This window comes from Corvus cornix, chromosome 22, assembly GCF_000738735.6.
Source record: "Corvus cornix cornix isolate S_Up_H32 chromosome 22, ASM73873v5, whole genome shotgun sequence".
NCBI classification, from domain to species: domain Eukaryota; kingdom Metazoa; phylum Chordata; class Aves; order Passeriformes; family Corvidae; genus Corvus; species Corvus cornix.
This window is the reverse complement of record NC_046351.1, coordinates 112,989-138,887: the sequence shown is the minus strand read 5'-3', so window position 1 is coordinate 138,887 and position 25,899 is coordinate 112,989. Positions and strand designations below refer to the sequence as shown.

The 25,899-nt window shown below is 42.6% G+C and overlaps 2 protein-coding genes across 3 annotated transcripts; one reads left to right on the top strand and one right to left on the bottom strand.

Moving 5' to 3' along the window:
- The first annotated feature begins 483 nt into the window (after window positions 1-483).
- AP3M2 (adaptor related protein complex 3 subunit mu 2) lies at window positions 484-8,139 on the top strand. Its single transcript, XM_039564271.1, is given in 11 exon segments — window positions 484-522; window positions 524-553; window positions 555-746; window positions 748-774; window positions 2,036-2,207; window positions 2,743-2,880; window positions 3,417-3,502; window positions 4,050-4,183; window positions 4,996-5,203; window positions 5,921-6,065; window positions 6,497-8,139. Coding segments are annotated over 11 exon segments (1,257 nt in total). The 5' UTR covers window positions 484-498; the 3' UTR covers window positions 6,598-8,139.
- Window positions 8,140-10,453: 2,314 nt separating this feature from the next.
- Window positions 10,454-25,849, bottom strand: PLAT (plasminogen activator, tissue type). 2 transcript variants are annotated; one of them, XM_010408333.3, is made up of 15 exons: window positions 25,762-25,849; window positions 23,910-24,141; window positions 19,519-19,610; window positions 18,481-18,520; window positions 17,944-18,075; window positions 17,436-17,549; window positions 16,891-17,065; window positions 16,229-16,320; window positions 15,795-15,969; window positions 15,365-15,450; window positions 14,737-14,932; window positions 14,094-14,230; window positions 13,865-14,005; window positions 12,324-12,472; window positions 10,454-11,360 (listed from the first exon to the last, which is right to left on the bottom strand). In XM_010408333.3, the coding sequence occupies exons 3-15, from the start codon at window positions 19,597-19,599 to the stop codon at window positions 11,169-11,171; spliced, it is 1,710 nt and encodes a 569-aa protein (XP_010406635.1). In that variant the 5' UTR covers window positions 19,600-19,610; window positions 23,910-24,141; window positions 25,762-25,849; the 3' UTR covers window positions 10,454-11,168. The 2 variants fall into 2 exon arrangements, with proteins under 2 accessions (XP_010406635.1, XP_039420204.1); XM_039564270.1 differs by lacking the exon at window positions 17,944-18,075.
- Between the last annotated feature and the right edge of the window lie 50 nt (window positions 25,850-25,899).

The window sequence follows — 25,899 nt, the reverse complement described above, 5'->3', positions numbered from 1 at the left end:
GCGGCCTCCGTGTGGGACATCCCCGGGTCACGATGGTGCCGCCTGACGGGGGCGGCCCTGCGCAGCTCCGGGCCTGAGGACCCCACGCGGGCCGGCCCCACGTCGCCCGCCTGTCAGGTGTGTAACGGCGGGGGGAGGGACGGGACTCGGTCGCGGGACAGAGACATGGGACACAGGACACGTGGCAGGCGGGCGCTGCCGGGGGCGATCCCGTCCCCGCCACGATCGCCGTCCGCCCGCCGCCGGGATGGTTGCGGGAGCGCGGCCGCTTGGCCGCGTCACGAGCGGCGCGCTCGCCGGCCTGCGGGGCGCGGGGTGCGCGGGCCGCCCAATCGCAGCGGCCGCTGCAGGGGCGCGTCCCGAGCGCTGCGCGGGAGGGCGTCTGTCCGCGCGCCGGGGCGGGGCTGCGGCGGCCGTGCTGCGCGCGCGGGGGGCGGGGCCTGTGTGGGGAGCCGGCTCGGGGGTTTTGCTGCAGCGCAGCCCGGCCCCGCCGCAGCCATGATCCACAGTCTGTTCCTGATCCAACGCCTCGGGAGACATCTTCCTGGAGAAGCCACTGGAAGAGCGTCGTCAGCCGCTCCGTCTGTGACTACTTCTTTGAGGCGCAGGAGCGGGCCTCGGAGGCGGAGAACGTGCCGCCCGTGATCCCCCCGCCGCACCACTACCTCCTTAGCGTCTACCGCCACAAGATCTTCTTCGTGGCCGTCATCCAAAGCGAGGTGCCGCCGCTCTTCGTCATCGAGTTCCCTGCACCGCGTCGTGGACACGTTCCAGGTACGGCCGAGGAGCGTGGGCCCCGCTGGCTGGAGCGGAAGGAGCCTCGGCACGGCCGCGCTGCGGGGGAGAACGGGCGGGCGGTGCAAAGAGCCCCTCTGGTTCGCAGCTATTAGTTTTTTGTTGTTTCCTATCCCGTAATTTTCATCCGGCGTTTGTGAGGATATAGACAGGGCTTGCCATAGTCGGGAATTTACTGCCTAGCCTTACGATGGATTCGGGATCTACCTGTGCTCACAGGATGAACGTTTCAGCAATCAGTATTTCTGTTCTGCACTCTTTTCTGCTCTGGGAACTGTGAACTAAGACCAAACTGGCCTTGTTCTCACAAGGAGCTTTTGCAATTCATAGCCACGTGCTTTAATCAATTAGTGACAACCTGCGCTTACATCTAGTGATGCTTCTTGGAAGCTTCCTAAAGGAGTGAGTTGCAGGGATTGCCCAGAGTAGTCCCTCTGTACTATGTTTGACATGACTTCTGATCTGTTTAGGAAAACGTTAAAGATGTCTGCCTTCCGCCTGCCAACAACAGGATTGTGTTGTCTGGATTTGAAATGTCTTGTGACCAGCATCTTGCCAGAATACAGGAAATGTGTGTGCTTGGCCAAACAAGTATCATGGGAGTGTTTGCTTCCAAGATGTCAGTCAGCACCTGCCTGTATTCTGAGTTATGTTTCTTTGCCTTTAGGGAGTGGATTGGCTGTTCAGGCCAGCAGTGGATTGTGTCAGGCTCTTAGGTCTTATTTTTTATGAGGGTACGAGGCATGAGTGTGTCGTCACTGGCTTAGATGTATATTAAAATCTGATATGTCTGAAAAAGAGTGTTTGTAATGCAGAACTGGGATTTCTCTACTGTCACAGTATACGTATACTCATTCTTTATGCAAAATGCCTGATCTCTTTAATTGCTGTAAGTAACTAGAAGCTCAGGTTTGTGTTTGTGCATGTGCCCTTGCTCTCTCCTGAAAGATGCTTGAAGTCCACATAGAAAAAGACAGTAAGTAAGTGTTTGATTTTAAAAATTGCTGAATTAGTTGGGACTGCTAATGCGGGAATTTGCCACCTTACTGGAGCAGTGGCAGAGGTGTGCTCAGAGTTGTCCATGTCTGTGGGGAGTGGTGTGTCTGATGTGCTTGTAGTAATACAGGGAATTTCAGTGTTGTTTTGCCTCCTCCAAGAAGGGGCTCAATTTTTTCCTATGTGTGAATGATCACTAAGATTCTCTTTCAGAGATCGTTGAGTAATTCTTTCTTTTGCACAGGATTATTTTGGTGTCTGTTCAGAGGTAATAATCAAGGACAATGTTGTGGTGGTTTATGAGGTGCTGGAGGAGATGCTGGACAATGGCTTTCCATTGGCAACAGAGTCTAATATTCTTAAGGAACTGATAAAACCTCCTACTATTCTGCGAACAGTCGTCAACACCATCACAGGTACAGGGAAACAAGAAGAAGATAAACTGGGGAGTCCAGGTGGCAATATTTCTGCATAAGTAAATTAGGACGTGGGTGAAGAAAATTTATGTTGTCCCATACCACTCATGCAGCACAGGTATATTTAGGGAGTCACGTGTTACTGCTTTGCTTTGAGGTTCCTTCCAATTTCAGCACCAGCTGCACTTTGGTTTTACATTTTGTTTTGTCTGATTTGGGGTTTTTTAACCTAAAAAACGTCAGATTACATTTTCAGTTACAGCCATTGACATGACTTCCAGGATGAGTTAGTTTGATGTGAGTTTACACATCCCCATGTGTAGACACTTCCCCATGCATTACCGTGGTATGTTTTAGAGCTGGGTGTAAGAGAGATGTACATTTCTGGAGTACAGGGAGTCTGGAAGAGTAACTGCTCTCCTACAAAGAAATAGAGGTTCTCAGGGATTAATTACAATTAAGCTCTGTGAGGGCAAGGACTTGTTCTGCACCATTGCCTAACTTCTGTGGTTGTTGATTCCCTTTCTTTTTCCAGGAAGCACTAATGTGGGTGACCAGCTTCCCACTGGACAGCTCTCAGTGGTGCCTTGGAGACGTACTGGTGTAAAATATACCAACAATGAGGCCTATTTTGATGTGATTGAGGAGATAGATGCAATCATTGACAAATCGGGTATGAAAGTTGCTTGTGGCTAAGACGAGGATAACTTGTCCTGGTAGTGCCTGAAGAGAGAGTTAGGTTTTCAAATAGGCGCACCTTCATCCAAGTGTGGGAAGCTGTTCCTATTTTTATTCTGGAATGTTGCTAACTTGTATGTGCTATTCAGTCAAAAATTTTACAGAGGCACCAAGATTTTCACTTGTCCTTGTTCTTGAGGTCTCATAAGCAATTTTATACTGGGAAAATAGAAGATGAGTAAAAATTGTGCATAGCACTTTCTCTTTAGTATTTGTGCATCTTAGTCTTGTTAAAATTGGGAGCTATTTTCATTGGTCATTAAAATGGACATTGCTGGTGTCCATGGTTCTTAATTGAATGAATCTTCTAGCGGACTCATTGGGAATGATAAAAATGTTGAGCAGGCAACATAATGAGCCATGACATTGCATTAAGAAAATAGATTTCCTTCCTCCTCACCAATAGTTTTTCCACTTTGGGATTTTTTGACCAGGTTCACATAACCACCTGTGTTTACTTTATTGTTACAGGTTCCACGATCACTGCTGAAATTCAAGGGGTGATTGATGCTTGTGTCAAGCTGACTGGGATGCCAGACCTTACCCTCTCCTTTATGGTAAAGCTCAAGGATGCATCTTTACTTAAGTATTTTGAAAGGGCTTTCCCAGCCCTGCTGCTAAGATTGCAGTCTCATGATGATGGATTCCAGTACATCAGAATCTAGGTATGCCAGACGAAAAGAGAAAGAAATGACAATGGGAACTCACCAGGAAGTTCAGCAACTTAGAGCCTGAAAGGACTTTTTCAGATTCTTTGTTTAAAAGCACAGGTAATGTGTGCTGTGACTAAGTTTTTGAGATACAGTGGTGCTTTAAGCAGACATCCGGAAGGGCCTTCTCTTTTATGAGTATGCACCAATGCAATTATGTGACATGACTAAGTTTTATGAAATAGGATTTTAAATATCCTAAAAAAGGATAGAGGTTATTGAGTACTGCTTTCACATGGATATAGCAGCATCAGACGTGTCTGAATGGAGACACCTTCAAGTGGTCAAGAGTGTGTCAAATGGTAGGCCTTCATGGATAAAAGATTGATAAGAAGAGGAGGTCATTTTAAGTTGTATTGCCTTCACAAACCTTGTGACTTTCTTTTTGTTTCAGAACCCTCGGTTATTGGATGATGTCAGCTTTCACCCATGTGTGCGTTTTAAGCGCTGGGAGTCAGAGAGAATACTCTCCTTCATTCCACCTGATGGAAATTTCCGCTTGCTGTCCTACCACGTCAGTGCTCAGAAGTAGGTGATGAATCTGGTGCTGTGAATTACGAAATTTGGATCTTTCTGGCTAGGAAGAGGATAAAAGAAGGAACTTCTAAAGATTAAGTGGCATGTTGAGCCAAGTGAAGTAGAGGTGCATGGTAACTTGCATGTGTCTTTTTTTAAATTACATGCTTTCTCCTTGTTTGGAGCAGTGATTCTATAATTTCTTTCTGGTTAGCCAACATTTTTCAAAGACTACTAGCAGATAAACAAACTAGAGAGGGAAAGAATTAGGCAGAGTAATCAAGCTGTTGATTTCATATGTTTATAAAACTTTTTGGAATAAAACAAGGTAGTTTGGTGCTCCTCTTGGGTTTTTGACATCTCTCTTAATAGAACTGCAAGTTCTTGTCCATGTTTGCACTCTTTTCTTGAAGCAGCTTGCCAAGTACTGTTAGGGGTTACGGGTGCTGAAGAATTTTGCTAGACCTTTGTCAGATTTATCTCTAGTAGATGAAAAGGAGTGGAAAACGCAACTGAAAGCACAAACATGAAGTTCAAGTGCTGCTGCAGTGCCAGGAACTACTTGACAGCCTGGTTGTGACATGCAAAAACATTTCTCATCCTTTTCTCTAGCCTCCTGTTTTATTGGATGTAGTTTCCTGTTCTGATAAAAAAAAATAGGAATCAGCAAGCTTGATTACAAAAAGTGTAATTAAGACTTTGGAATGGAATCCTGACTTTGCTCCTAGCTCTTTGCTCTAGATGGGTGTACGATTTCCTTCTCTTTTAAGCAAATATGAAGGCAAGAGATTGACAAGGACTTTGTGTTTGCATCTTTATTCTAGTCTTGTGGCAATTCCTGTCTATGTTAAGCACAACATCAGTTTCCGTGACAGCAGCTCACTGGGACGGTTTGAGATCACGGTGGGGCCGAAGCAGACTATGGGGAAGACTGTAGAGGGAGTGATGGTCACTAGCCAGATGCCAAAAAGTGTCTTAAATATGACCCTTACACCCTCCCAGGGAACACATGTCTTCGATCCAGTTACAAAGGTAAGAGGAAAGAGAGAAATTAGATAAATTTTTTAAAAACCTTTCTTATACTATCAGAAAATGCAGTCAAGCTGTTCATGCTTACATGAACATTTCCATGAACACTGCTTTGCTGAAGGCAGTATGTTGGGATGAGAACTTTTTCTGAACAACTGCATACTAGGAGTTTTCTTAATCCCCAGACCAAATACCTTAGTGTGTGAGTGGATTGTAGTTCTGGCTACTTGCTGTGTGAAGAAAATCCAAGCACCGGTCTTGTATGATGGGACATTAGTCTGGTGGGTGGCTTACAAACGTCTGCATATCTAGTTGTCATGCCCAGTGATGCATGTTGGTGTTTTGCAAACACTAAGGGTTGGTTAATGGTTTTCATTTGGTTTGGGGTGTTCTGGTTTTGTTGTTTGTTGTTTGAGCCTGAGGAGTTAATTTTTTTCTTCTTGCAAAGTTTAAGCTGATGGGCTTACCCATGGGGCCTTTAGCACAAATAGTGGAAATATTCACAGTAGGCTTTTGGGGAGCCTCATGGAAAGAGAGGGAGAACAATGGTTCTGAGGTATCTGCTCCTTAGTCCTGTGTCTGGCCGATATGAAAGGCAAGATACCAAGAAAAAGACATTTTTCACAGAGAAACATTAAAAGCTGTCATTGGAAGGGGACTCTTCTTTAGAGGGGGTTAACAGCATTTGAGTTTCACTCCTGCATTTTCTGTTCCTTAAAGTTACTGTCATGGGATGTTGGGAAAATAAACCCCCAGAAACTGCCAAGCCTGAAGGGGAGTGTGAGCCTGCAAGCTGGGACATCGAAACCAGATGAAAACCCCACCATTAACCTGCAGTTTAAAATTCAGCAGCTGGCTATATCTGGTAAGTGATTGTGAGGTAAAGAAGTGGAATGTTCTCTGCTGTGGCAGTGCTCATTCTGCATGTAGCTGAAGTAACTTTGCAAACCTTTTGACGTACGTTCTACCTGAAACGTGTTCTTCAAGCAAAAAAGTTGTCTGCTTTGACTACAGATATATGGATTTGTTCTTTCTGGTGGTCTGTGAAACAACTTACACATACGTTTCCTTGCATTTTGTGCTTACAGACCTATAAAGAGATTTAGGGTATGGATGGGTTTGTAAAGAATGATTCTAACAGTAGTTGACAGCTTTTCTCCGTTCTGTCTACTGCTTGCTAAAACCTTGCCTGTGCTTTTTGCACCGCTGGTACGATCTTCTGTCCCTTTATCCCAAAGGTCTGTCAGCTTTGTTTGTGGCAGCAGTCAGTCTTACGGTGTGTTTGTTTGCCTTTAGGACTGAAGGTGAATCGCCTGGACATGTATGGGGAGAAGTACAAGCCATTCAAGGGGATAAAATACATGACTAAGGCTGGCAAGTTCCAAGTCCGAACCTAGAGGCTCCTGACAGTGAGGAAGAGCACTTTTCCTGTTTCCTCTGTCCCAGGCTGTTGGATGCAGCCTCTTATCCCATCCATCTATTTAGGGCTGCTCCCTTGTCTGTAGTAGCATGAGCTACATGCTCAGAGTGCTGGAAAACAGGGAAAAGTAAGGTTGACCTGAAAACACCTCATCCCTACCTGAGTCTGAATTATTTGGAACAATAGCAGATGGGAGAGGTGCTCTGGTCCCTTAGGATTAGCGAGTCAGCTATGTAAGCTTGTATCACATTTATTTTGCTGTCTTAGAGGAAATTCTAGGGATTTATGGCCTTTTGTAACTCCTCTTCCTTGTATTTTGGTTGGCTTTTTATCCCTTTGTAGATGTTACGAAGTTGAATTTCCACAAACTTCAACTCCAGCGCAATGATCCAGCATCTGCCTTTCTGTATCACTGGGTGTTAGGGTGGAGAGCTGTATAGTTCTTGCCAACAGGGAGAACATCTAGCCATTCTGCCTCAAAAGGACTGGAAGAAGTGGAAGGGTAGATTGTTCCACCCAGGATGGAAAGTTGAGAAGCCTGAGATTGGGGGTGGTGCCACAAAGGGAGGAAGGGAAGAAGTGCATTCTTTCTCTAGATATTTCATAAGGCATCCTGGTCATCAAGTATCTTGAGTCTCTTGAATACAGACTTGAAATACATTCAAATCTTGTAACTGATGGGCGGTGGTATCTCCATGTAATTCTGCTTCTACTCCTATTTTATCAGTGTTTGAAGGTAGGAATTCTCCTAGCTTATTTGGGGAATCAGAAGAGACAGATAGAGGAACTTTTGTACAGACAGTACTGGTGGAAATTGAAGCTGTGGCTACATGAAGATAACCACTGTCCCAGTAACTTGTTGGAACCTCTTTTTGCCTCTGCTTGCCTACTGCAAATGAAGGTGATACTGCTGTTTCCTGTTCACTCATGTCTTTCTTTGAGATAATTGTGACCTGGTACCTTTGTAGTGTTCCTCCTGTCCTACCTCATTTCAGTTCCTGTACCAATCAGGTGCTGTGCAGATGGATTCAAACCTACACCAGATTTTTCACTGGGATCATCTCTTCCTCAAGAGCTGTTGCTATATCTGCCCATTCCAGCCTGTGGTACATCCCTCTGTACAGCAGAAATAGGAAATGAGAGGCATCTGCTCTGTTCATATTGTCTGTAACAGGCTCTTTAGCCACTACATGCCAATGTGTTTTCTCTTGGTAGCAGAACTTGCACCTAAGCTGCTGTACACGTGACCACACACGTGTGGCTGTGGAGTCCAGCATGTACAGTTCATGCTTGTGAACAGAACAGGGTGACCCTAGACGAAGGATAGCATTCATTCCAGCTTGCATGTGGTGGATACTTGCAGTGGATGAGTGGCATCTTGCTTGTGGAATTGCAAGTTCTGGTGCAACTGAAGAATTCCATAGCAGGTGGCATTCTGCTGAGGTGACATTACCGCTGAGCATGTTCAGTGCAAACAAAACCTTCAACAAGGATGTCAATAAAATTAATTTTTACATGTCATCGTGTCATTTCAGAGTGGTTTGTGCAGGCTTTACAAGAAATGGTATTTGACGAGGAAGGTAAATTGTGCCAACTGCATTGTGCATAGTGGGTGCCTTAGGGAGATAAATATCTTTATGCAGTTTGCATTGTAAACCTGGGACTAAGTCACTGTCTGAAAAGCTAAAATTAATTACTTTCTTGGTAATTTTTCTTAGTGTTTGCCAAAAGGAGTGCTGAGCATTTCCTGGAACCTCAAATGAAAATGTCTTTAGGAATGCAGCTGAACCACTTTTGTTTACTGGGTTGGGTATCATGCTAAGGGCAGTGCTTTGATTATGAAGACAATTAAATACCTCATCACCTTCCTGCTCCTCAAGTACTAATACTGTCCTTTGGCTTTGTAGCTTTGATTTTTAAAGAATCTTTTATTCACTGCTGAAGTGATTCATGTTACTCAAGATACTGAAAGGTTTCTTATATACATAAGGGCGTATGGCCCTTATGACATACCAGTCCGAGATGGCTGCAAGTTCCTGTGGAAGATGAAGTAGGGCAGAAGGGGGAAATGCGGAACAACATCAATGACAGAAGTTGGACATAAGAAGGATTTCTGGGGGGGGAAACATGAGGTGCAGCTGTGCACTTCAGTTCCAACAAATGCTGATGTTGACCTGGGTTCTGAAACTACTTGAGTATGACAATATCAGCTGCAAAGTCAGATGAAAGGAAGCAGGCAGATGGCAGTAGTTACTCCTGGACCTTGTCTCAAGATGGTGCTACTGTGTGCTGGAAGAGGACCAGTAGGGATAAAAACCGTGTAAGAAGTGGAAAAGCTGATGAAAAAATGGAAACCATCTCAAGGACTTTTTTTTATCACGGTGGGATGTAATGGGTAAACAAGCCAGAGAAAGGCAGTTAAATGCACGGAGCTAGGTGGCAGCAACTTCTGAGAAATGAAATGCAAGTTAAAGTAAGGCTGGAGAATACTATTGGACCGGGATTTGGTAAATCTCCCAGATTAAGGACCTATTACAAAATTAAGGATAAAGAAGCATTTGTAAAACTTTGGGGTTGATTCTGGGCCATTCTTTTGGTCAGCTACAGAGAAGATGTCTCAGAAGACAGACAGGATGGAAGGAACAAACAAGAGCAGACAGCAGCCAGGGCTTATCTAGCATTCTTTGTCAAATTGCATATTTCATATAATGGCATTTTCCAAGAATTGGTAATAGCTGTGAGGTAAAACTGTTCTCTGCAGCTTGCATTTTCGTAGGTTCTATTTTTCTAAAAGAGATCAGTGTCAGGTGTGGTTCAGTTACATTTTATTGGTGGCTGTTAGGTCGCATTGAGCTCAAATACTGTATTTAATAGACCGTTTGAATTGCAAAACAAAAGTTGCCTTCCTGAGGACACTGACTCGTGTTACTCAGTGAAATAGTTTAGACTGTTTTACAGGCAGGCTTGGGAATGCCAGGATAGCAAGGCACAAGAGCACTTGGAAGTGGGCTTAGGGGAAATGAAGGGAAATTAATTTGTATTTTTTTCAATGTTAAAATAAAACTAGCAACAACAACAAAAAATCACACCAAAAACCTAAACTGTGACTCTTCATTAGAAAACATTTTCACCTTCCACTGGCTGGAATATGAGACTTGTTGCTGAAGCTAACTGGACTTTTACCACTGCTCCTCTGAGGCCGCTAGAGAAGATCTCTTTGAGGTCAGTTTCTAAGCTGGTAGCTAGAAAGTCACAGGACATTTGTAAAGTTGCCATTTACAAAACCCCTTTGAGAGAGTAATAGACATCTTACCAAATCTCTCTTCTATACCTACTTATATAGTAAGATTCTTTATTTGAGTAGTTGTTGTGCTAGTAGGTTATCAGAGAGCTCCTTAAAAACTGTGAGAGTAAACATTTGGAGTCACAATGTTTTGAATTTCCAAATACAACAGTCTAGCTTGCTAGCTACCGATGGATACCAAAGCTAAATTCCTTTTGTACCCTCAATACCATGTTATCCTTTTGTAAAATGGTAGTTAAACCTGCTTTCTCTTTACAAAACAATGGGACACTCTTAGAATGTGCATAGATGGGACTTAGCGTCACATGGCAGCTGCAGTGCAAGGAAGTAATGCTGATTACTGAGGTTCTGGTTCATGGTGACTTGGTTGTACCTGTCCTGTCTTCTGTTAAAGGACAAAGGCAGCCTTGTGACATCTGATTTGGCCTTTACTTGTGGATGTTAATCTAGCAGGCACTTAAAACAGCTACCAGTACACTTGTCCTGTGTTTTGCCCTGCTGCACAGAAGAGAGAGCTTTTGCTTTCATATCAGATGATAATGCATAGGAATTTAATACTCAAAAAATGCATTGATTCTGTGGCAGATCAGGCTGGTGTTACAATTTTTTACCTATTCCATTAGCAGGAGCAAAACCAAGTGAAAGAATAAAATGTCCTAATAAGCACGCCATCCTGAATTTGCTCTGAGAGTTTAAGCTCAAACTCAGTTTATTAATCAGTTCCAAACTGAAGAAGCAAGTAGTATATTGATCTGGAAATAAGCAGCCCATGCCTACAGCTTTTGTTCTTTCTGTTGGAAACCAGCTTCTATTGAAACCAGCTTAAATTACCAAAGTCAAATGGTATAAGGACAGAGCTTAATGTCTTCCAATTGTACAGCCAAGTAAAGAGGGAGATGAAGTTTTCAGGAAATTAAATCCCCTTCAGTTCACACCCATTCCTAAAACAGTATAGCTGCTAAAGAGATACATGATGTTCTCTCTTGGTTTATTCACTCAGGGCCAAAATTAATTTTTTATTATACTTATGTGATTTGATGCAAGGTGAAAGTTTGGTGATGTTGGGGAAAAGGAGGATTAGCTTCTAATCCTCTGTAATAAGGAAAGGAGAGTATTTTAAGAGCATGCCCTTCCCACATATTGCAGTTTGTCTTCCTGTTGTACTGGAACTTGTAAGCATCTGGACAAACAGGAAGCCCTGTCAGCATACTTAAAGTGCCCAGAAGGAAGCTGTGAGGCCATGGTCACAAGATTGCAAGGGGTTCATTTTTCTTTCTCATGAGTTTCATGGTTTCCTGAATCCAGTCAAGATAACGATTCACATTTGTATAAACACCAGGTATGTCTTTGCGGCCACATCCTATTCCCCAGCTGATGATTCCAATCAGATACATACGATCATCCTTCATACAGACCAGAGGCCCTCCAGAGTCGCCCTACAGAGAAGTTGCAGATTAGTAACAATCTCCTTTTCTCTTCGTTTGGTTTTGCACTGTTTTTCCCACTCCCACTGGCTTTAGTGGTGCACTAGTGTTTACAGAAATACCCTATGAAGTATCCTCACGAATCAAGAGCTCTTAGAGTACTTTTACCTAAGTCATGTAAGTTTTATGTTCCAGACTCCCTCAGTGCTCCTCTTATGGGGAGAGACACAGAAAAATGTAACACTAAAGTGTCTAACTTTGTATGGAGCTCATTTATGAAGTGTAGATCAAATGTTGAACAGAACAAAGAGAGGTAGGCCTTTTTTCAAGCTATAAAGATCCAAGGGGTTTTACACTGCTGTGTGTAACAGTAAAACAAAATTATTAAATAGCTGTTTAAACAGAAAGGATGTGGATTGAATGCATACCCTCCTTTTTCTTCATGTCATAGCTGCTTGTTCTCCACTGTCTTTCAGCCTTTCTTCTTCTTTTCTCTACTTTTCAGTAGAGGGGCACCCCCTTTCCTTCTACAGAACCTCCTGCTGAGTGTTTTGCATGCTCACATAACAGAAAATATTAGGAAATGCTGGGGTGGATTTTCCTGTTCAGTTTTGTGGTATTTCCTGTATTTGGGACTTTCAGTCTGTGTTGCTGTGCTGTTTGACTGCTTCAGTGTTCCCTGCCTTTCCCTCCGGGGGGGGGGGGGGGGGGGGAAGAAAAATGAAAGAGGAGCCACCAATTCTGTTCTGTTCAACAAAAGTCTACTACAACTGCCATATGGCAGTTGCATAACTTCTTTAAACTATTTTCTGAAGCTTTTTGTTTGATTAGCTCAAAGTACAGAGAAAAGAAAAGAGAGAAGAGAGAAGAGAAGAGAAAAGAGAACAGAAGAGAGAAGAGAAGAGAAGAGAAGAGAAGAGAAGAAGAGAAGAGAAGAGAAGAGAAGAGAAGAGAAGAGAAGAGAATTGGCTTTACCTTGCAGGCATCATCAAGGTGCCTTGTGTCTCCTGCACATAACATATTGTCTGTAACTGTCCGGTTGTCGAGATACTTTGCTGTGCACCGACTGGCTGGGAACAATCTGACATGGCCTTCCTTCAGGTGCTCTGAATAGAATGGAGAAACTGGAAGAAAAATGACAATACAGATCTATGTCTGTGTATGTGCATATATATGTTTTTTAAAAGTTGCAATTCAGCTTCTATAGTTTTGGGGAGAGTGAACAGAAGTAGCTCAGTGGCTAAACTAAAGTTTCCTGGCCAAAGGGTCTTTTTATATCTTGGGTGTTCCACTTTGCTCATCAAAACAGCTTAAATCTAGTTGAGAGAGAATATTGTTTCTTCAGCAAGCTAGAAAGGTTTATGTAGGCTCCAAATTAAAGACTGCCAGCTTTCTTGGGCGGATAAGTCATCTTCACATAGTTACATCAATCAAAATGAAGTCAGAGGAAATATCTATGAGAATGCCTTAAGTATATGAAACAGGATCCTAACTGTTTAATATTAGGCTTGGACTAACAAAAATTAGATGCTTTGTCATTCATAATACTGAGTAACTGGTACACTTAGGTTGGAATGAAAGAGATTTGGTTGGTTGGTTGATTTGGATATCGATTTTATTCTCCTGTATAGCTACAATTGCACAAAACTGAAAGTTGGCAGGATTGTTGTTATTCAGTAGAGTTTTCAATTACAGTTGCAGCATCTTTTCCCTCTCAGAGTTTACCCTGTACTCCCTGTAAGCAATGCTGAGGACAAGTTGTAAAAGCACTTAAAAAAAACTTTATGCCACACTTATTTGCTATGTCTTTAGGTCTGTTCCAAAACCCCAAACTGTGATTTGGTCTTGTATGATGGATGCTTCACAGCTTCTGTCTTAAGAAGTTTACAAGTTAGAGAATTTAAAGAAAATGGGAAAGGAAGAAAGTAAAATAAGAACTGGGGTTTTTTTGTTTGCTTGCTTTAAATACATGTGTATGCCTGTGTATACTTTCAGACAGCTTTTATTTCTGTTTATTTAAAAACAATTTAGCCAGCCTTTTAATGTATATCTGGGATTGTTCTTTCTTTAGCTTTTTTTTGCTAATCTCTGCATAGCCAATGTATCCTTCAGAAAAATGTATCTATCTGCAACTGTATGATATATCAAACCTCGACAGAAATGGATTTCTGTCCAAATTCCAGGATCTAAATGTACTGAGTACAGCAGAAATGTGGCAGCCCTGATTGCAAATCTTATGTCTTTCCTACCTTATTCATTGTGCCATTTTGTTTTGTTGTTGTTTTGTACTGTGGAGAGGAAGACTACTAGCCCATACAACTGACAGAACTCAGATGAATGAAATAACTTACAGCAAAACTTGGTTTTGAGTAACTCCTACTTCTACATACATTTTGTAGTGCTCATATAAGCCAATATGATACATTACACATTCAGTGATGCCAAAGGCTTGGATTCTTTGAGGGCAGAGGACATACTATCTTCTACTTGCATGCAGACATGTATCTTCTACTTACATTCTTCATTTCTGCCATAACCAGAGATCTCGCATTCAGTCCAGTCAGGCAGCTGCAGCTCTGGCATGGGGAGGCAGGCAGCACGGACAGTGCTTGTTTCAACAGCACAGTCTTCAGCATCTGAGTTCAGCTGCAACAGAGCTGAACAAGGAAAAAAATCCCCACTTCATTAATCACAAAGTTGAGCCAACCATGACCTTTCCAGTCACAAAGTCAGAAAAGTTCTTACCAATATCATTGTTGAAATTTTCTGAATCAAATCTCTGATGCACAGTGTAGTTCTTCACTTGAAACCTTTGTTCATTTTCCTCAGGAGTTGCTCGGGAAGTCCTACCCAGCACAATCTTCAGCTGATTTGTACTAAAGCTGAAGAACAAGAGAGTCTCTGTTCCCATGTTAACTAGAGTGGACCCTTCCCTTGAAGATGTGCTGTTGGAACATTTGCTTTTTTAAAAAAAAAATTTAGGACTATTACTGCTTTGTTACCCAGGCAGTTTGACCTCAACGTGAACCTATTTGCCTTCATTTTTGTTCTATATGCTTACAGACATCATGGCAAAGCTCCTCTGCCAGCCCCTTGCTGTTCTCAAGTTTCAGATGGCTCTGCATGTGTTTGCAACTTGTCTGCAAAGTTTGCAACTTTGTTCTTAAGGTATCTGATACTCTGCTGTGGTACCTTAATGCCATCCTGCTAGTTTGCCCAATTAAATGCCTCTCTGCAATGCTCAGCACAATTAACTATAATCTTCAGTGCAGACTTACTGGGATAAGGAGGGGTTTTTCCAAGTCTGATACCCTTACAGTAAGGCTATGCTGGATGCTTCTATTTTCCAGATTTTTTTCCACCAGATAGTACTGAATCTTCAACTTACCCTTCCTCAAAACAGTGAGCAGCTGACAAAACCCAGCAGGAGCTGATCAGAATTCCTCCACAGAGGAAGTGCTCTCCAGGCACTCGGCGATACTTCACAAAGATGGCAGCTTGCCACGGGTGAGCTGCAATGTCTGCGCGGGAACCACCTTGAATCCTGTACTGGCGTGCTCTGCGCTGCCGTAAGCCACAGGTGGCTGTGGATGACAAACCCAGAAATAGGCTTTTTGTTCAGGCACTCTTGCTTTGAGTTTGGGTTAAGAGCCTGTTAGTCACCAGTCCATGTTGAGGCAGTCTGCCATGAACTATTTAGTATTTGACTCATCCCTGTTTCCTAGGAAACTTGTATTCTGATTTGAAAAATACAGTAAGGAAACCCTGCCTTTCCTGTCCTCCATTTCTGCAATCTTCCCTTCTGGCAGAGCAAAAGGCACTTCTGTGAGAACAGAGCTACAGATAACTCTTTCTGCTCCAAAAAGCTTTTTTTTTTTAACTCCAGCTCTTTTTTTACTGGAAGATGCTTGAGTTTAATACAGCTTTTTTTCTCCAGATTTTATTTTAATACATATGACATGCAGGCCAGTAATGCTTCAAAGAAAGAGAAGAACCAGGAATGCTGGTATCCTTACAGCAAGTAGGCACATTGCAATACTCCCATGTGAGCTGATTTCTTTTCAGGACATGGCACCAGGGCTTGCTGTCATTATCAGGATTCCTGCAGGAGAGGAAATAGAAGAGCTATTTGTATTATCAGATTGGCAGGGAGTTTGCAGAGACCTAAAGGTGTCAGACTGTGACCCGAGTGTATTCTTTTTGATTTTTCTAGAGATACAGAGAGCCATAAGGCCACATGAAATTTGCACTTACGGAGTCTGATCTTAGAGAAGCATAAATACGTCAGGTGGAATAAAATGACTATTGTGAGTTGCTATTACTACATTACTACCAGTAATGTATTTCCTGTGCTTTAATAATCCATGTAGAAGACTAGAGCCCTACCTTAAGAGTACTACAAGACAGTTTGGTGGGGGTTTTTTTTATCTATAACCAACTACCTACCTGCAGAAATTGTGACTACCAAGGCCCAGCTGGTAAGCATCTCTTCTCCAAGCAGTATACAGCTTGTTAACAAGGATTCGAGAATTCCACCTCAGACAGGTAGCTCCAGAACTGGTAACACTGTGGCTCCCACGGTAATCTGTGCCTCTTCCAGATCTGCAGTTGGTGTTCCTAACTTCAATTAGAAAGCTGCACATTAACCGATGGATGTGAACCTGTCACTTGTTCCTAGGTGTGATTTCTGTCAAGGCATCTATATATTACCTATATGTATCTCATTCTCTCAATGTCATAAATACTAAAAGCCTAAATATGATATATCATGAGAGTCTCAACTTTTTAGGCTACAGAAATAGCCCAAGTCCACAGAGAGCCCTTATATATGCAGTGATTAATGGAAATCCCAAAGTCCATTCCCCGTCCCCTGCATGTACCTTTTGAACAGGAGGGCACACTGCAGTGTTCCCAGGTGTACCTTCCCCCTTTATAGATATAGCACCAAGGTCTGGAATCCTCATCTGGGTTTCTGAAAGAGTTACAATATTATGCATCATTATAGAGCTATTGTCAATAGTGTCATGTAGGCCATCTAATTTGCTGACTAAGTCCTGCTCTGCGGTGAAGATGTGGACTGAGCCATCAGAAGCTGCTTGAATTCCTATCTTAATTATAAAAATGTGGAGTGCATTGAGGTGAAGATGAGATGGCCAATAGCTAGCAGGAGTGGACAGCATATTTGTGCAGTTTAGGTCATGTACAGGAAGCAGTATAATTTTACAGTTTTGATCAGGATTTGAAGCTGCAGTAAACTGAATTACAAATGGAGTTTAGGGACTGAGAAGGGGCAAGGGAAAGTCTGTGGGGTGAGAGATACTTGCATTTTGTAGTCTGCCATAAACATCCAGTCTTGGAAGATCTGAAGTTCAGATATGTCTACAGACGTTGCAATTACTGCTCACGGGCTGCACAGTATCTGCACCTGTGCAGAGTGTTCCCTGCTTGGTATCAGACTACAGCAAGCAGCTGTTCTTTTGCTCCAAGCTCTTAGAATGCGCTGATTCCTGTGGCTCTGGCCTGTGTGCCATCAGCTCCTCACCTGCAATAGTTGTGATTGCCCAATCCCAGCTCAGCAGCATCCTCTCTTTGGCCACTGTATGTCCAGTCCACCAAGCCATTGCTATTCCAATTTAAACATTCAGTTCCACTCTCTGTCATGCTCCACATACCCCTATATGTTACTCCAGTGTCTTTGTAACATTTAACTTCAGTATCTGAACAAAAGGGAACAAAATGATTCTGTAAAGACAGCAACCCATTCTTTCCCAGACAGCTTCCCCAGTCTCTGATCTGTTTACACTTGGCTCTCAGATGTTTTGTTTAGTAAGTCAGTGAAAATGCCCTGTCAGGCAGACTGTAGGTGTATATGAAGGTCTTCAGCTACAAAATTCAGGGATTTATTAAGAGACACTGAGAACAACCCAGGTGTCCTTAAAAGTTCTTTGTAGTATTAGCTTTAGAATAAAAAAAGACAGCTTAATAGAGAGCCTAGTGTACAGCAGGAGCTGCTGGGTACCTTATCCTTGTGCACTGCATAGCTAAAACCAATAGCATTGTTCACAGAAGCTGATGTGGTATACTTACCTATTTCACACTGCTTCCCTGAGAAACCTTGGTGGCACTGGCAGATGAAGAGCTGTGGGGAATAATACGCCTGAGAACACTGGCCCCCATTGTAGCATTTATTTCTAGTGCAGGCTGTGGAATAAGAAAAAGCCAGGAAATACTGTTAGATTTCACAGAAGCAAGAAGCTGGCAATGTATACACATCTTTCATTTTCCTGTCAGTCTCCTTTAGCCTGTTTTACCCTACCCACCAGTTACTGCCATGTGCTTACAGCCTTTTTGTGTAACACTTCCATTCTTTCTTTGTTTCATTCTCTCCGTATATGCTACTAGACTTCCTCAGCCCCTTGCCCTAGCCCCTGCTTAGTCCTGCCCGAATCAGTGTACACTGGTATTTTCATTTCTATCCTCTTCTATTCCCAGACAAATTTTCTGTGCAGTAACTCTAGCCCTGACAATGTTCTTCTTCTTTAGGATGATTAGATGGACAATCTTTCACAATTTCCTTTTTCTTTGTCATACTCACCTCTGACAGGCACAGTGTGGCAGCGACTCCGACCACTGTCGCACCTACAGTATTCTATTCTGCTCCCTGAAAGCCTCAGCCAGGTCCCCCTGTGTTGGTAAATTTCTGCAGATGAATTATCTGTGCAAATGGCTGTAATCAGAGAAAGGAAATCCTCTTTTAGAGATTCAGGGAAAAGACCTGGCTGAGCAAAAGGACTCCCTTCTATTTCCAGGTGAAAAGTATCTGTGATGGGAGCATCTGTCTAATGGGTTCCCCTTTTTCCTTCTCAGATCACAGCTGTCCCATCTCTCTCACTGCTGTGCTGCCAGATGTACTATTCCACTATTGACTGGCCTCTTTTTCTTTGAAGAAGAGCAAAGGGAGGGGAAAACTTCATTGTGGATGGTATTAATGGTCTGGTATTTTGCCTTCTGAGTCTCTCATCTAGATAACCATGACAAAAAGCTTTCAGGCTCTGTTCCTTCAGCATCATTTGCTTTCCCCTCCCATGTTCATAATGCTCCAGCTAATACAATTTTAGTTAGCCTGGCTTACCTCTAGGTCTGGCTCCTCGTTTGAAACGCATGTGTAAGCCCTGCAAGCAAAGCATGTTAATTCTATGAGTAACTGCTCTCTTAAAAAAGATGAGAGAACAAGTACTTTCAAAGAGTCAGTCCTTTTCTTGAGGTCATGTAAATCAGGGAAGCTCTGTCAGACAGTCCAGTGAAAAGTGCCTCTAGTACCTCAGAATGGGTACCAAGAACTGTAAATCATTCAGTTGCCATGGATTACCAGGCGATTGCTTGTCATCTGAGTGACATGAACTTGGGATGTGCTGTACTCACATCGTGTGTGAAGTCATTATGTGCTCTTGGGGCATTGCAAATGCTAAGTAAAGCTTGTCAGCTTTCCTCTATTTGAAGGAGGTTCAAGCAAATAATTTCCAAAGTAAACTCAACAAGCAGTTACTTTTGCTCACTGACATGCAATTTCCTCATAAGACTTTGAAGCTTGATTATCTTTAAGAGATATGTCTCCTGCAGCCAATTAAATGAAATAGTTTGGATAAAGTTTTATGGAAGAAACCAATTGAGAAAGCTTCTTCAATTAGGCCACAAGAGAAAGAACATAAAAAGAAGAAGGAAGGGTGGGATAGCAATTTTTTGAGAAAGGGAGTAATCAGAACTGCGTAGCATTTACTCAAGCTGTGCACAGTGTGAGGCCTAAAGTGAGGGGACAAGGGAACCATTGATGTCCAGTTTTAAGTGAGAGTAGTGATGAAGAGGATGACCATAGAAAATGAAAGGCTGGTTACAATGAAATTCTTATTAACAGTGAAAGGTGACAGTGAACAGATACACCAAGAATACCTGGAGAAGACTTGCCTACTGAAATGAAAACCGGCCAGGATAACACACAACACATCCACAACAAGAGGTAGACTACTTTGTAACATTTTTCTTCCTCTGATTTCTAGTGAGCTAAGCAGATTCTCCTTCTGCCTGATGCAGACAGCTGGAGTCGATGGTCAGGAAGTGCTGCTGAAAGTACAGCAGGATGGCAAGAGAATGATCTGATGCATTAGCCTCTTACCTGGCACTGGGCAGTCATGATTGCTCCCACCAGCACAAGGAGACATGGGAGTTTGCCTTCCATTCTGAGTGTTTTCCACATCAGCTCCAAATCTCAAATTATCCATAGAGACAAAAAATAAGATGTTGAAGAAAGGAGGTTTACAGTGTGAATGGAGTCCAAGGTATAACTTTAAATGAAAGTTTTAAATTATGAAAATTCTTTTTACACATTTTCAACCCGTCACTTCTCAGCTGTCTGGTCTAGCTGTCCTGGTCTTCTGGGGAAACTGCCAGGCTGGATCCAGATGTGCTTTTACTTGATAAACTTAGAAAGTGGATAAGCTAAAGCACACTCTTTTAGGCTGGAGGAAACCGAGAGAGTGTTTCCTGGGGAATAAGGCAGAAGTAAATTCCAAGTACTTTTTCCCTAAGTTGCTGGATGCCAACAGTACCATGTGCACTATTAAAGAGATGGGCTTGCGTGATGATGCACTGTAATGGTGATTTGAATGCGTTAATTGAGATTCAGATTACAGACACCTACTTAAGAGATCTCTTGCAGAGGCACAGACATCTGCTGAAGGATCAGTTTGTGGTAAGAGTGATTTAAGAGGATTTTAAATTTTTGTACAGACTGCTGCTTTGGGTGAGACTGAAGGCTTCTCTCTGGTGTAGAGGATGTGCAGGCAAAATAACTTTGCTTGATGATAGGTGAGAACAGTACTGCTATGTCTTTTATTTTCATTATTTCTACTGCTTCTCCCCAACTGAGCTTTTAGTTTTTACTATTATCATATGCTTTTGCTAAAAAGGCGGAGTATGGCAATGGGCTGGCAGGCTAGCTTTTGTTCTGATGTTCTCTTTTATTTGTTGCAGCATCTTTCTGTATGTCACTTCTATGCAGTCACAATTACATATTATTCCCTCTAACCCCTTCAGCAGCTTTACACTTCAAAGCCCTCCTCAATCCACCAGGAAGAGTTTCTATTTTCTCCAAATTGATTTACATAGTCTGACTCCTATGTCAATAGTCTTGGGAGAGAACCTTCATTGATCTCTAGTGGGAGATTGTGAAGGTGTGATGTAGATGTGGTGGATCCCCCCTGCTTTGAACAAGTCCCGCACCAGAAGTCCATTTTCTCTCTTCCTTTTAAAATATAATACCTCCTATACAAACCAAGAGCTGGGAGTGAGATAGCACATCAGGCGCAAGATACAGGCAAGAAGATACAATTTAATTCCCAATCTCTAGGACTGCCCTGAAGTTCCAAGTATTTGAAATAATATTCAGGCACTGTCACTCACACTATCACCTTTTTATCATCTATTTCATATGTAGAAAGCTAACCCAATTATTTGAGAAAACTACTACTTCCAGAAATCAGGAACTCAGACTCTGTTTATATAAAGCCAGAGAAGGCAGCTGGATAACAGCTGGTGAAATTGGAGTATGACAGATGAGTCATAAATTGGGATTCAAGGCTAATATGGAGAAAGACTCTGTGGTGTTTTAGTAGTCTTGTCGTTGAGGTTTTTTTGTTGGTTGGTTTGTTTGCTTTTAAATTTGTTCAAAGCAAAAGGCACAAATAGTCCAGTTTCTGAAGCAGAACTAGGAGTACAGCAGGATAGTTTAGGCTGTGATTTCTTATCATTAGGCTGCAAAAAGAGGAGACTTAAGTTGCAAGTCAGACTGAAAAGATTCACAAGAACATCTTCCAAGAACCTTAATTACTCCACGCCTTATCTTTGCGTCTTGATGATAAAATTACATCTTGATGATAAAACCCTTATCATTTGGAGCATCTCTCAGTGATTTGTATCAGTACGTAGATTTCACAGTACACTTTTTATACACTTTACAGACATTTTTCATCTCTTAGGAAACATTTTGCATTGTATAACAAGCCTTTTTAAAAGCTGTACAAGTGATTTTCAAATAGACATTAATTTCAATTGAATCTGAACTAAATCAGCAGCATTCCCAAAGCCAAAGTGAACGATCTGAACTGCTATCCAGTCATTTGGTTTCTGCTGTAACCCTGTTATAGTACTCTTACCCCCTGCAGCTGTGGCTCATTATTACTATGCAGCTATGCAGGCTTGCGTTCTGAATCCCACAGTGGCAATGTTTTAACTTGCTAATTGTTAGTACCACTGGTGATCTTTGTTGCTATCTGTGGAGAAAGCTTGAAGTTCTTACAGCTTTAAGAAACAAGATTCTGGTAGCTAAGACGGTTTCAAGGAAAGCTTTTTTCAGTGAAACTACTTAGACCTGAGTTGAGCTGCCTTGTCAGAATTTCTCCATGGGAAGCACTGTAAAGAACTGTTGAGACCTTATTTCTGAGGTATCTGCTAAGATGCCCCAAAAACAAGGCGACACCAGTGACAGCAGTGAAATTTTAGTTGTTTTTTTTGTTTTGTTTTTTGTGGGAGGACAGCTGGCCTAACTGATGTCTTGGACGAAGTCCTAGCTACCTGAAACCAGCAGGAAACCATAGATCATTTTCAGAAACATCTCTTAAACTTTAAAATGTCCTTTTTTTTTTTTTTTTTTTTGCCTGCAAGATTGACATGAGGAGTCTCTACTTAAAAAGCACCTGCATGGTTTAATCAACTTCATGGTTATAGTCAAGTTTATCTCATATATTCATCTGTACAAGTAGGTTCTGGCCTTACACATCATGTGTTTACACTGCAAAATGCCGTAGGTAGTCTCTCTAAAGCTGTTTTGCATCAGGTGCCACATCCTTTCTTGCACTGATTCCTGTTGCCCCTGTTCAGGCTATCTTAGCTTATAATGCTGCAGCCCTTCCCCCACTTCTCCCCCTCTCCATGTGGGATACCCGTCCATCCACTGATGGCTGCTGTCCCACTATGCATGGAAAACTGGTAACAGATGTTACCATATGTTTATTTTCAGTTTTGGGAAAGGTACAACTTAGGCCAGTCAATTGGAATGTCTTGAATGATAAGCCCCATCAAATTGAAACCATACGGCTGTTTGAACTGTGTTTACAAGGCTCCAAGCTGAAACCTGCAAGCAACGTGCATTCTGGTAGGGCTCTCATAAACAGTGTGTGCCTTCTGATCTCAGCCTGTGCTTCCTTTCCGATTAAAAATACTAGAGCAATAAGTCAAAGACCTAGATGTGATGTTCTGACATTTTGATTTTACACTTCCAAGTACATTAGGACATAAAAATATGTGATACCCTGAATTTGTCTCTTTTTGCCGAAGCATCATCAACAGGAATACTTAAAATCCCACATAGTAACTTATTAACAGCCTTTCTAAGCAGTAATAATGTGAGCATTATCTTACCAATGTGGAATAAGACCTAAAAAAGAGCTGTAACTCATTAAGGGCAAACAAAAAGTCAATAATCATAGAATCATTTAGGTTGGAAAAGATCTTTAAGATCATTGAGTCCACCTGTAAAACTAACATTGCCAAATCCACCGCTAAACCATGTCCCTAAGTGACACATCTATATATACAGAAATTAAAAGTAGCTCTCCTTCCTTCCAATGACATAATGTGTCCATTCCAAAATACATTGTTTCTGAATCTGTAGCACTAATAGCTTTCTTGATGATGATCAGCTATCTTGATTTAGTTGAGGCAACAGACTGCAGACCCTTGCTGCCTTTTCCCGCCTTCTGGATAAAGTGCTTCTGTATCCCTTTTCTGAACAGAGCAAATGAATAGCAGATTTGTACTATTTCTCCTTAAAATATAACAAGCAGACCTCTGTTTTTGGGGGAAAGAGCTAAAAAGACCAAAAGAAAACAAAAGTAAGATGCTGTAGTCTTTGATGACTTTGGAGGAAATTAATATTTCAAAGTCTGGCTTTGTTTTGGGAATCATTCTCAGTATTTCCTGTGGTTTTGGCCACATTTAAAGAGAAGCATATTTAGGGAGAACTGAAGATGACCCACCCTCCTCCTTCTCTGTGTCCCTCCATTATCGTGCTTTGGAAGCTGGGGTGAAAGGCATAGTCTGATCTTCTCCTGGGAATTATCTAATTCTCCTGAGAATTAGATAGATTCTCCTTTTGCAGCTAGTTCTCTGTGTCTCCTTATCTTACCACCAAGGTATTTGTCCATAACTCTTCCTTTCAGTTTTCTGCTAATGGCCTTTGTGCAGGAGACTGCTTAACTGGTCAGAGCCCGAGGCTGTCAGCCCTTTCCCTAGAAAGCTTCAGCAATCTTGAAACAACTGAAAGTTAGCAGCTTTACCCACACTATGAATCTCTTCAAAAGCAGAAAGGCAATAGCTCAGTTAGTTAACTATCACGGTGCTTCAGTGAGATTTATTAAATAATAATATTTACTAGTATTTAATGACAATGCCATTGATTGTTGAAAACAGGAAATGCCCTTTTTGAAACGGGTGCAGAGTAGTACCTACCTTTTTGCTTTTTCTCTTCTGTATTCTCTTGATGATTTTCTTTCCAGACCAGTCTGGGTTTGTGTTTTCTGTGTCTCTGCTCTGATCTCTCTGAACAGCTCCTGTCCTACTTGTAGCGCCATTCGAGGGGGTGGAGACTCCCTGGGCCGTGCTGTCCGCATCCCACCCCTTCCCGAGCATCTAGGGGATGGTCCAGGCAGGCGGCTGGCATCCAGATTGTCGGGGAGGGAGCCTGTGCGGGATGGGAGGAAAGCTGCTTGCTGTCATGACGCTGGATTTTACAGCCAGTTTGTTTTGTTCTTTCTCTTTTCCAGTCAGAGAGCAGATTCAATCTTCGAAACAATTTTTCCCCATTGAACACCGTACTGTTCAGTGACAGAACAGTATGTATCCCTTACAATGAACTGTCCTGTCCCATTTTGCTTCTAGGAGTGTGAGTGAGTACACAGCTGTATTATTTCTAATATAATTAGAGGTCTGCAGTATATAGTCCTAATAATGAGAAACTCCTGTTTCAAGCGTAAGTGTGGTGTGCTGTACTCCTAATTAAGATGTTTGGCAGAGAGACCCTGACCTGCATGTGCAGCAAAGCATGCCCTGAGCAGAGCAATGGGAGAAGAAACAGTCAGAGGAGCTTGCAAGTTAAATGAGCAAAACTTCTAATGGACTTTACATAGAAATAAAGAACAGCATGCTGAGGGCCAGAGTTAAATGTTCACTGATACTACTCATCCTAGAAAATGAAGATCTACTCACCAGGGTGTGGTCATGAGGTATTCAGTTATCAAAGTGTGGCAGACAAATCTGATGATCAGTTTAAGAGCTGATCTTAGGGCACTGTTATGAAAACAGTCAGTGGTGCAGTTACAGTGATGAATGTGTCCTACCTGCTTGGAACTGATGCACTAGCAATCAGGTTCCTGACAGAGTTTAGTGTAAGACGTAAGAACTGGTGTGCGAGGGACTTCCATCTTCAGGAAGCAGCTGTGTGGAGTCCTCATTTGGAAAGCATGGCAGTGGTTATTTTGCATAATGGTAAAGATGAAACACTGGTTACTCTGTATGTTTAGCCCTTCTCTGCATGGAGATCTATGTCAAGATTATCAAAGGCATTTCTCCACAAGTCACAGTGCTGGTGATAACATTACTGCTATAAATCTGATTTAAGTGTAGCTGCATTTGACTGTTTCCAGAAGGGACTTTCAGTTGTTGAAAAAAAAAGGATTGAACACTGCTGAGCGAGATGGGGCCAATTTATTTTATTTTTAAAGACAACAACCATTTGACTTCTAGACTAAAGATGCTAGCAAACTAATGTCCGTGGGGGAAGATTTCAAAAATTATTTCCTGGCTTTTCACAGCTTACGGACAACTATAATTGTCTACAGAGTGTGGTGCCATTTGTAGCGGTTAACATATTTTAGGAAAGCCAGCAATAAAAATGTCTCCTCTCTCAAGCACCATCTACTGGCTTTTCTCTAAGTTCATCCTCGGGGTAATTTCAGCAGGACTGTTTAATGTCAGTGACGAAGTGTGACATCGTGCCATCCCGCAGCAGGCCCGTATCACCCTCTGTGCCCGGTGGCTTTGGCAGGTCCAGCGCAGGCGGCTGGAGCTGTGGTAGGTCCTGGAGTGCACCTTCCACCCCCACGTGCTGTTTTGCGTCTTTGCAGTGGCATTAAAGCACCTCACGCCAGCCAGCCCAGGAGGAAGAAGTATTCAAACCCGATGTAATGCCCAGAACAGCGCTTTGGCTCGGGCGGTGCGGTGCGAAACGCAAATGGTGCATCCCGGATTGGCAAGTTTTGGAGATGCTGTGGGAACAAGACGGCAACTCCGCAATTTTACTTACACAGCCCACGAGCTGTACTCTCCTCTCATCCCGAGCCCCTGACTCCACGCGGTATCGCGGCCCCGACGATCGCGACTCCCCCACTCCGCGCCGGGGCGGCCCCGACCGGGCCGAGCGCCGACCCCGTGCGGCCCCTTT

Bases quoted from the DNA above. Each gene is read 5' to 3' on its own strand.
- PLAT (XM_010408333.3), bottom strand. From the start codon at position 19,599: ATGTGGAAAACACTCAGAATGGAAGGCAAACTCCCATGTCTCCTTGTG. The intron at 18,521-19,518 runs GTAAGAGGCTAA...CTTTGCTTGCAG, and splicing joins TCATGACTGCCCAGTGCCAG to GGCTTACACATGCGTTTCAA. The intron at 12,473-13,864 runs GTAAGTAGAAGA...TTTTTCTTCCAG, and splicing joins TTATGGCAGAAATGAAGAAT to TTTCTCCATTCTATTCAGAG.